The 11,763-nt window shown below is 42.4% G+C and overlaps 1 protein-coding gene across 1 annotated transcript; it reads right to left on the bottom strand.

Annotated features, from left to right (window-relative positions):
- Window positions 1-2,168: 2,168 nt before the first annotated feature.
- LOC147419098 (uncharacterized) lies at window positions 2,169-2,417 on the bottom strand. Its single transcript, XM_086505337.1, has one exon. The coding sequence runs from the start codon at window positions 2,415-2,417 to the stop codon at window positions 2,169-2,171; it is 249 nt and encodes an 82-aa protein (XP_086361463.1).
- Window positions 2,418-11,763: the final 9,346 nt, after the last annotated feature.

Genomic DNA, 11,763 nt, shown 5'->3' with positions numbered 1-11,763 from the left:
TGCTCTTCTTATGCCTCTTGTGGTTGGGCTCTATTAACGACTGTTGCAATCACTGGGGTTAGTTGGACTGGGCTTGATTCCTTTGACTCATTGACTCTTGTTTGCATGCGTAGCTTCTTGTCTTTGAGGCGGGCTACTTCTACTGCCAACTCATATGTTGTGGGAAATCTTCCCTTTACCTTCTCCTTAAGCGGCGACCACAAGCCAACGATGAAACGGTCCTTCTTTAGGAAATTAGGCATTCCTTCACCTTCCTCCAGTGAGGCAACCCATCTCTCCCACAAATCCACAAACTTGGACTCGTAGATGGCATACTCTAGCAGACCTCCCTGCTTTAATTCCATGAGTAGCTGCCATAGCTTCTCCGAGGTTGTGCCTCCACCAAACCTCTTCACAAAGGTAGCACGTAACACATCCCATGCATTTTTGGTAGCTTGGGGCAAAGCATTGTACCAAAACTTGGCCTCTACTTTCATCAGTAGAGGAAAACTTCGAAGCCATGACGCGTCGTTATCCTTGTTGGAAACCACACAAGCGATGTCAAAATCATCCAGAAAGTTGGTGGTGATGTCTTCTCCCTTCTTTCCACTAAATGTGGGAAAGAAACACTTGCCATGGTAGTGACTCAAGAAATTACAAACTTTTAGTGACTCCCTTCTGGCCTACGGTTTTACTGAAGAGGGCGTCGTGGATGTGATGCCGACGAATGGCGGCCTACGAATGGAGGCCTAGCTGGTGCGTCGGTGTAGCGCATTCGTCACTTTCGGGGTCGGCCGGGGCATGCCTTCGGCGCCTTTGCTTGTTTTGGTGTCAGTGTCGCGAGATTTGGTCGTCTTCTTTCTTTTGTCGATGTCAATGTCGTTTGGTTTTTCTTCTTTGTGTTGTGTGTGTATATGCGTGCGTGTTTTTTTCAATGTATGTATATGTATGTGCTTATATGTATTTGTGTATGGTGTGCACAGGATGTCAATTACCGAGCCGAGAGAGAGATGGTGAGAGAGCGTGAGATGAGGGTGTGTGTGTGTGTGTGTGTATGTGTGTAGGTGAATGTGTGTGTACAAAAATGTGTGTGTGGGAATGAGGGTGTAATAAACTATATACTACTATAGTTTATTTTTTTATTTTAAAAATCTTTTTTTCTTGGCTCGCAGGCTTGCCGACTGCTCAGAGCGAGGGAGAGAGTGGAGAACGTGAGTGAGCGGGTGGGGAATGGCAAGGGTTGGGGTGTGTGTATGTGTATGTGTGTGTGTGATAGAGAGAAAGACAGTGTTTCCTGTTTTGCTACGCTGTGCACCTTCGGGCTGAGAACGAGAGAGAGAGAGAGAGAGAGAGAGAGAGAGAGAGAGAGAGAGGAGAGAGAGAGAGAGAGAGAGAGAGAGAGAGAGAGAGAGGAGAGAGAGAGAGAGAGAGAGAGAGAGAGAGAGAGAGAGAGAGAGAGAGAAATGGGCCGCCTGCGGGCCATGAGCACAGCGCGAGAGAGAGAGGGAGATGGAGTGAGGTGGCCAGGGAGGGAGTGGGTGAGGGAGTGGGGGTGTGTGTGTGTGGATAAGAGAGAGAGAGAGAGAGAGAGAGAGAGAGAGAGAGAGAGAGAGAGAGAGAGAGAGAGAGAGAGAGAGAGAGAGAGAGAGAGAGAGAGAGAGAGAGAGAGAGAGAGAGAGAGTTTCTTATCTGCACCTGCACGGGCTTCACCGAAAGAGGCCGTGTTGTGGTTCATCAACACAGGAAATGCATAGTGCATCACAATTCTTTCAGCATCTCATAACTCGGAAATAATACACAGAAGTACTAACATCATACTAAAGGTAAGAGATAGAAGGAATTGATAACTCAGAATTAAGATAACAAGAGTGCTTCACTGATCAAGAAGAGCTACAACATCTCTGAATACAACTGCGCCATCACAACTCCCAGAACCGACTTATAACCATCATACAAAACAGACTGGTAATAACAACCTCAGTCTTGATATATCATAACTGTTAAATATCCGATTTAAACAACATCCGACTAACTATATCCGATGAAGCACTTCCGACTAACTACTAAATTGGTACTCTGATATGCCTATTAACACATGGCACAGCCCGGTGGTGGATTTCTCTGAAATCTGACTCAAATCCACATATCCCTTGATCAGCAAGAGATAGACAAAAGAATTCCTGACCATCCTAAACTTCAAACATATCTTTGAGAACTGTTTCAGTATCAGCTTCTTGTATTGTAGTCACCACAGTCTCCTCATTCTTTGTTGCACTGAGTTCTGGAACTTCAATATTTGCAGCATCTGTAATCTCCTTCTGATATTCAACCTCCATTGGCAAAGCTTCTCCACTTGACTTCTGAATTTCCTCAGCAACTTGCAGTGTCTGAACAGAAACATGCACTAGTTTTTTAAGTGCAGAACCACCTTGTACCATGAATTCTTCATCCACCTGCAACTGTTTATCCTTGAACTCCTGAAGCTGTTCCTGATAAACATCTTTTCATTTCTTCAGAGATTCAACTGCCTCTAATAAGGCAGCTTCATGAGAACTGATGAAGCCTGATCTCACAGCCTCATAGGGATACTTGATAACTGATATGAGCCTTTCTCTCATTGCTTTCCAAACATCCTGCATCCCCTCAACCAACTGTTGCCTTACCAGATTGAGATCCCCTTCATCCATGAGCACTCCAGAAACATTGATATCTTCTTGAGCTAATACTTGCTTTTCCAGAGCTTCCAAAGGTTTCAACTTTTGTTGTAACATTTAATTCTCCACCTGTAACTCTGTATTTCTGCTAGACACCTGATCTAGCTCAGAATTGACTCTGCCTTCCAATTCCTTAGTCCATTCTTGAAACATTCCCAAGGAGAGCTTAACCTTTGCTATCTCTTGTTAATGTAGTTGCAGTTGATCCTGCATCTCTTGATGTTTCTCCTTCTGCTCTACCAATTCCTGCTTCAAGGATTCCACCAACTCCGACTGTTGGTGCAGCATTGCTTTAGATAGAGCAAATTCAGCTATATTTTGTAACTGTTCCTCTATATTGTGCTGCTGATACCTTACAAATCCCTGTAATTCCTGCAACATCTTCAGAGTTGTTGGTACATCAGTAATAAGCAAATCAGATTTAGCAGAAGTACTAGGACCGGCTAGAGAGAAATCTAATGATTTGGCCACCTCATGCAAAGCACTATCCAGCTTCCTCTTTTTGGGCATGTGAAAAGTTTTGCCTATAACCCTACTAGGAGTTTGTGTCTCAACATCCAAACTCTTGAGCAAATTCCCCATAAGCAGTTTTTGCTCATGACTAGCCAATGCCATCTTGGCCTCATCCTCAGTGTATCATGCTTCAATAAAATCTTGTATGGTCCTCAGCTTTTCATCCACGCTTTTACTAAACTCTGCTTTGTCAGATATTCTCCCCTGTTCCGGCCCAGGACACTGACCACATTGATAGGATTAATGAGAGAAATTGTGACCTCCCCTACATCAACTTTCTGAGCAAAAGCAAACAAAGCAGACAGAAATGCTGCTAACTTGCTACTCGACTGGGTCTTTCTTCTATCCGAGGTAAAGACTTCTGCATGAATCCTATCATACACCCAATGTGCCCAACTGACCTTCCCCCCTATTTTCAGCAAAATACAGTGGTGCCCAATTTTCCTTAGACATGTAGTCATATTTAGCTAGAAAACAAACTCTTTCCAAAAACCATTTCAGTTGTTCTCTCCTCCAATACTCTACATTCTTCAACATAAAGTACTACCTACCTCCTTCTCTTGGTCCAAATTCTTTTTTCATATCTTCATCTGAACATTTTGGTACTGCAGTAACAGAGGTAAAGGAAAGCTGAAATACCTGAGCTACCACACCTGGACTAAGATGTACCTTCTCAGAAATGGCACCTTTGGATTTTCGTAACAGCTCCATTTGCATTTTTGCATAAATGTTCCCTTTCCACTGGCCCCAAGGTAGAGTAGAAAATTCATATAAACCTGTTGCCTTCAACCATTTCTCATTCCGTTCTGCCTGACAATCAATTTCCACCCTGAAATCAGTGAAAGGCTCCATTAAGCTTTGCAACATCTTGCTTGATGACATTGGTGCTGATTCTTCCTCAGGTAGCACGTCGACCTCGTCTTCTGGTTTAGATACATCAACTCTGAGAACTACTCCTTTTCTACGAGGGCACAGCTTACCAACTTCTCCTTGCTCATCTTCTGGCGATGGTCTCATGATAGAAACAGGTTTAGGCTTAGGCATAGCTGAAGCAGAACTAGGAGAAAGCTTAGCAAGTTGTGGAGTATTCATGCGCGCGCTACTTACGTGAATTGCACAAGCGCTAAGGCATCTAAAAGTGTGTGAGGAAATGATGTCGTCCCTTACTCGTATGATGGAGTTAAGTGGAAGGAACTTTGCACCCTTTTCGACGCAAAATTTGAAATTTAAATATTGTTTAAGTAATCGGATCAGGTGAACTCCGACCCAATAAACTCCCAGAGCCAACAAACTCTGATGTAATACAATCCGATCCCTGACCTGAATGCAAAGCCTATGCACTCTGATGATAAATTATCAGTGACTTGGTTCATCATTCCTGAAGAGAACTCCACCATTCCACAGAATGCAACCTCTGGTATAATAGGTTTGAGCCAATCCAAATGAGGTGGCTTTCCCTGATTTTTTTAAAACCTGAAACCATTAACAGGTTTCTCTACCCTTGTGCCAAAAACATCTGCTACAATAAAAGTTCCTTGACCCAGGTCTGTTATAATATGATATGGCCCCTTGTACCTTAAATTGAGTTTCCCAGGATGTGGACCTAACCTTGAGTTGTAAAGCATTACCCAGTCACCTACCTGGAAAACCTTAAACTTGACATTCATACTGACCCAGACTTTCCTTCTTCTTTGAATGACTTCTAATATATAGGAGTTGATCAACCTGTCTTCTTCCAGCTGCATTAAATACTTGCTTCTATGCTGAACTGAGAGCTTTGGAGTCATCTTCTCAGCAGTAATCCTCAGACTAGGTACCACAAACTCCATTGGTACTACAGCTTCCAAGCCATACACCAATCAGAATGGGGTCATAACTGTTGTCACCTTGAAAGCTGTTCTGAATGACCATAGAGCAGAATCTAGCTTTGCATCCCAATCCTTCTTATTCTCCTGTACAATCTTTTTCAGAATCTTTATAAGAGTCTTATTGGTACTCTCAGCCTGTCCATTAGCTTGGGGATGGTAAGCTGTAGATTTCTTATGCATTATCATGTGGGTTTTTGTTAACTCAGAAATCACCTCATTCAAAAAATGTGTTCCTCTATCACTGACTAACTCTACTGGACATCCAAACCTGGTCATAATGTTGTGATACAAGAACTTTGCCACACTCTGAGCTTTGTTATCTTTCAATGCCACAGCTTCCACCCACTTTGTACAGTAGTCAGTAGCTACTAGAATGTACTTGCATCCCTTACTTGTTGTAGGCTTGACTGGTCCTACAAAATCCATACCCCATTTTTGAAATGGCTCTAATGGCAGTATAGGATGATTTGTCATTCTATCTCTAGAATCAGGTTGACCAAACTGTTGACACACCACACAGCTTTTTGCATAGGAATGAGCATCCTTCAACACAGTTGGCCACCACAAACCAGCTTGGAGTATCTTTTTTCCTGTAATGTCCCCTTAGAAATGTCCTCCTGCTGCTCCATAATGGGCTTCTTGCAACACAGCTGATTGTTCAAAATCTGGTACACACCTTCTAATGACCTGATCAATCCCTTTTCTGTATAATGCTCCAGCAATCACTAAAAAGGGTCTGCTTGTTAGGGAAAATTTCCTCCTTTGGTTTGTTGTAAACCCTGTTGGCATAACACCATCAGTCAGGAACACCAACATTTGGTCATACCATGAATCAGAAATGGAACTCTGTACTTCAAATAAATCTCCATCTGGCAACTGATCCAAAATCCCTATCGGTTGTTCCACTGTCTCAATCTGACTTAGGTAATCAGCTATTGCATGTTCCTTGCCAGGTGTATGAACAATAAGGAAGTCAAATTCCTGCAACAATAACATCCACCTTGCCAATCTACCTGTAAGTAAAGGCTTTTTAATAAGATAAAGCAATGCTTGATGATCCTCATGGAATATGACCCTATTGCACAAGAGGTAATGTCTGAATTTTTTTAAAGCATAAACCATCCCTAATGCCTCCCTCTCAGTCATTGCATAGTTTTTCTCAGCAGATGTAAGCACCCTACTAGCATAGTACACAGGTCTAAACCACCCTTGGGTCTTCTCTTGCATTAAAACAGCTCCAATAGCTATATCCGAGGCATCAACAAACACATGAAATGGCAATACCCAATCTGGAGGTTGTAATGTGGGAGCAACTGAGAGCATTTTCTTGAGAATCTGAAATTCTTTTTCCTGTGGCTCAGACCAAACAAACTCTACATGCTTCTTGGTTAAATGGATAAGAAGCATACATACATTAGCCAGATATCTGATGTACCTGCTGTCCCACTTAACTTGTCCCACAAACTTGCTCAATTCCTTGATATTGTCAGGTGCTTGTGCTGATTGTATTACCTCAATCTTCTTCACATCTATTGACATCCCTTCCTGAGAGACCACATGACCCAATAGCACACCACTCCTGACAGCCATCACACTTTTGTAGGGATTAAGGGACAATCTGAACATCCTACATCTTTCAAAACATAATTTCAGATGCTCAAGGTGTAAATCCCTATGACCAAAAACTGAAAAGTCATCTACAAACACTCTCATGAAATCCTGCAAATAAGGTTCAAATGTCTTATAAGCTGTAAAATTAAAGGATGGTGGTCCATTTTTAAGGCCAAAGTTCATGACAGTAGATGCAAAGGCTCCCCAATCTGTAATAAAGGCTGTTTTATGTTGGTCCTCCTCTGCAACCTGAATCTGATTATACCCTGAGAAACCATCAAGGAAACTATACATCTCTTTCCTTGCTACTGCATCTAGGATAGCATCACAAAAGGGCATTGGGAAAGGATCTGTAATAGTTGCAGCATTTAACTTCCTGTAATCCACACAAACCCTAATATTCCCATTCTTCTTTGGTACCACAATGATTGGAGATAACCAAGTGACTTCATGAATAGGCTTGATGAACCCAACTGCCAGTAATTTATCAATTTCCTGCTTAACCTGCTATGCAAAGTTGGGATTCATCCTACATCTCTGCTCGACAATCGGAATGGCATCTTCTCTCAAATTAATGTGATGTTGATGCAGTAATGGATCAATACCTTTTACATCTGCATAATCCCATGCAAAAACATCTTTATGTTCCAACAATAACTGCCATAACTCTTGTAGGAATTCCCCATCCACATAAATGCTAACCTTAACCATCCTTGGTTCTTCTTCAGTCCCTAAATTCAATTCTTTTAGTTCATCCTGCTGAACCTTTTTAGATCCTCCAAATCTTTTGTTGTAAATTTTTTCCACCATATCTCTGGCATCCCTCTCCTCCTGCTAAACTTCCTCTTTGACACTAGTTGATAGACTCTGATCCATCAGTTTTAGTATGTCGGAACCCTAAATTTCCTGTCCCATGACAGGTTCATCAAAAAGTTCCTCTGTTTCCTGATCCTTCTGCAAAATTCCCTCAATATCAACTTCAAAAATAGGTATGACAGTCGGATTAGCCTGCAAAAAGGCTTCCTCATCATCATCCTCTACTTCCTCAGCAAGACTGATTGATTGAGCAAACAAGGGTCTTTCTTTTCCAGGAATGTGCTTTCTTCCCAACATAGGTATGCTAATTATCTGTTTCCCTTTGGTAAGCACCACCTGATTCTCACCCCAATCCTGTTTCACCTTGGCTAACCGAAACCAAGGTCTTCCAAACAACATCTCATAGGAAGCATCACCTTCCTTCATTCTGAGAACAACAGAATTAACTTGAAATTGCATCCCTGCAATCTGAATAGAAGAGGTCCTTAAAATTCCAATTGGCTGAACCCTCCTTTGATCAGCCATTTTAACTTGGAAAGGTGCTGGTTCCAATCTCCCTAAGCCCATTGTGAGATAAAGCGACTCAGGTAAGATATTGACACCAGATCCTCCATGCAGCAATACTTCCTCAAATATCCTGTCCTGTAAAGTCACCTTGATAACTGGAACCATGAAATCCACATCAGAAGGATGAATGCTATTCACCCCAGGCTCCTGTTTCTGCTACATGGAACTTTCATAGTGCTTTCCTAGTAACTTATGTAGCAATCTCTCTTTAAATGCTGGAACTATAGAAAGCATTTGGTCTAAAGACAAGTGTAAAGGAGAGTTAATTAATACCTCAAACCAATCTGGTTCAGGTACTTCAACCTGCTTTTTATGTTGTACTGGTGCATCAGAAGATTCTGCATGATCCTCCAAGTTTTGACCTTGCTGCTCCTTCTGAACCTGTTTCTGCACTTGATCTCTAACCCCTTTTTGTTGTTCCCAATCAATAGGACCTTTAGCCTTGGATCTTGTCACAGCCAGCACATCAATTTCATCTTCCATATTATCTAGATATTGACAATAATTCTCCACATTGTCATACTCTTCAGTCAGAAGCACTATTGTTGTTTCATTAGGGGTATCCTGATAAAACGGAATGTCGATAATGATCACATTTGCTTATGCCTGTGGCTGATTTGGAGGTGGTTGTGGAGGACCTGCTTGCTGGTTCTCCTGATTGAATGGAACAATAGGAACACCTCTCTCCTCACGATGTTTTACCCATAAGGCACAACGAAGTCCAACCCAATGTGTAGGGTCACCACAATATAAACAAGGCATAACCCCTTGGGGCCTTCTTTGGTTATTATCTTGGTTTCTTCCAGGTCCCCTCTGAAATCCCTGTCCAGGAGGTCTTCCTCTAAATGGAGCCACCTGATTTGCCTCTGCTGAAGCAGTACCCCGCCCAGCACCTGTACCTGTTTTACCCCTTTTCTTAGGGTTGTACCAGCATTGAGCAGTGGTGTGTCCATCTCTTTCACAAATCTCACAGTACCTTTTCTCTTTAGGTGCTATGACTGAATAGCCAATATTCTTTAATTTTTGAACTATATCAACTTCACCCCCTGTTTTGTCCTTCTTCTTCTTAGGACTCTTCTTTTTCTTCGTTTCCTCCTCATCAGATGAACTTCTAGTATCCGATTCTTCAGAAGAAGATGTCTCTGACTCTGATCCTGTTTCAGATTCCTTGTCTCCTCTCTTACTAGACTTTGTCATTCCCAGCCTCTTCTCAACTCTAGAAGCAGCCTGTACCAAATTATCAAAACCTCCTCCAATGTCAATGCTGGCCACTGCATTTTTAATACCACTCCTCAATCCTTTGAGAAAGTAGCCAGCCAACATTTCGTAGCATGGTGCCTTTCGTACTGTCTGCTAGCTTTTGGGTTCTAATTTGGAACTGTTTGTATTGCTGCTGGTTGACAACAGGCTGAGTATGATGTGCTGGAGGCAACATGGAAGGAACCACAAGGCCATGTCCTATTTGTGAAGCAGATTATTGTTGATGTTCAGTGCGGAAAGAGATTTATCTTATATCCTAGGCCCCAGGTTGTTGATTCGGGGGAGATGATCCATGTGTTTGGAATGTGTGTTGCATGTGGTGAGCTCTTAGAGTCTGTAGGAGTTGTAGGAACCTTTATGCTTGAGTGCCGACATCAGTATCACCCCCTTTGCTTTAGTGCTTTGCTACTAAGCAGGGATCATTGTGCCAAACCTGGTTGTAACATGGTGATCCCCGAGGTGGAAAATTCTTGGGTTAGTGGGCATCGTGGTATGAAGAGTAAGTATGTGCGTGTTCTGCAAATCATATGCTTACCTGCACTGAATGTGAGGTTGTTTGTAAGTATGTGCTATCTTTCTCTGTTTTTGCAGAGGAAGAGGATGCTGCAGCGGCTGGGCCCGGTGGGAAAAATGGACAGGCAGTCAAGGATGGACCAGATGCCACAAAATATGTTGCAAGTCATGCATGGGAGGAGGATGAGGATACTGCACATATAAGGGATGTTCTCCAAGATTTAAAGCATGGTGGTGTGGAAGGGAAAGGGACTGAGAAGGGACATCATTGTGATACCATGCGGGACAGCGAAGAAAATAGTGATTGTGAGGACAAAGATGCTAAAAGGAATAAAAACAATGTTGGAGGTAAAGTGCCTCACATAGTGGAACTAGATGGTGCTGGGGAAGAGGCCACTATGGAGGAGGACGACAAGGAGGGGGTTGAGGGGGAGGCCAGGAGGGGGGTGGAAGCCAAGGATGACAAATGTGCAAAGGATGCCAAGAAAGGGGATGACGGGGAGGCCAGGAAGGGGGAAGAGGCAGAAAAGAAAAAGGCAGGCAATGAGATGAAGGGGGGCGGGCCTGAGGATGCCAAGAAGGAAGTGGCAGTGGAGGATGCAAAAGTGGAAAGTACTGACGGGAATGCGGATCCTGAAGCTGAAGATGTGGTGCAAAAGATGTTTTGAAACTGAATTCGTGACCCTGTCGGAGCTTTTTAGTCTGTAAAGAAAGAAGCACAACCGCGCTTGAACAGTTTTCTTGTGCATGCAAGTTGTAGCCCTTCTCATATGCTTATGTATTTTGCACAATGTGCTTTTCATTCTACCAGTACAATCAACTTTTGGCCTTTGTCTTTCATTAGTTGTGTTCCAATGTAACTGCTCACTATGGTATAATACAATTTTCCAATGTTACTGCTCACTATGGTACAATGCACTTTTCCAATGTTACACTGCTACAATGCAATACAGTACCCAATTTGGTACTATATAGTACTAGATTTGGTACTGTATAGTAGTACAATGCAGTTTTTTGATGTTACACTGTAGTTTGGTACAATGCAATTTTCCAATGTTACACTTCTATTGTGCAATATTGTACCACAATATGATACTGTATAGTACAAAGGCGTTTTCCAATGTTACACTTCTACTATGCAATATTGTAGCACAATATGATACTGTATAGTACCCAATTTGGTACTTTGGTACGGTATAGTATCAACTTTGGTACAATAAAGTATCAAATTTTGTACTTCTTGTGTCATAGTGGTGCTCTGTTTTTTATATAATGTTTGCAGTGTATATTTTCCACAACTCATTTGGACTGTTGGTATTGTAGTAAGATCTTGGTGGCAAGATGAGACAGAACCAAACACAACACTTGCGGCTGATTTGGACACTAAACCTGGCTGGCTGATTGTGCTTGACCTTAATGGGGTCTTATTGACAAGCTACACAGAGCTGCCAGAAGGCCTTTGGGTTTTGGCAGATGAGCACCAACCACAAATCATCCATCCCAATAGCTCGCTTGTTTATTGTGTAAGTCCAGATGCTGACGAGTTCATACGAACTCTTAAGAAGAAAGCCAAGATAATTGTGTGGTCCTGCTGTAGAAGGCAAAAAATGGCTGAACGGGTACATAGTTTGAAAGTCAAACTAAGCCACATTGAGAGTACATCTAGTTACCAACATAATGGTTCCTTAGTACGTTGCCAGTCATTATGCTACACGCTCTTTGACTATTTTTACTCAGTTAGATCATGTGAGACCTAAATTTTATACGTAAGATAGGGGTATGATAGTTTTTTGCATTGATTGTTGTATAACCGTAGAAAGGGGGGTCATATTCCCTACTATGAGTCATATATAGGGGCTTTACCAAAGTTGTCCGCTCGTACGTTGTCGTGCTGTGACACGTACATAGTGGGAGCGCATGCT

The sequence above is a fragment of the Adiantum capillus-veneris genome, chromosome 29, assembly GCF_014529385.1.
Source record: "Adiantum capillus-veneris isolate H3 chromosome 29, ASM1452938v2, whole genome shotgun sequence".
Classification (NCBI taxonomy): Eukaryota; Viridiplantae; Streptophyta; class Polypodiopsida; order Polypodiales; family Pteridaceae; genus Adiantum; species Adiantum capillus-veneris.
Note: the sequence above shows the minus strand (reverse complement) of the source record. Positions and strands in the feature narration are given on the sequence as shown.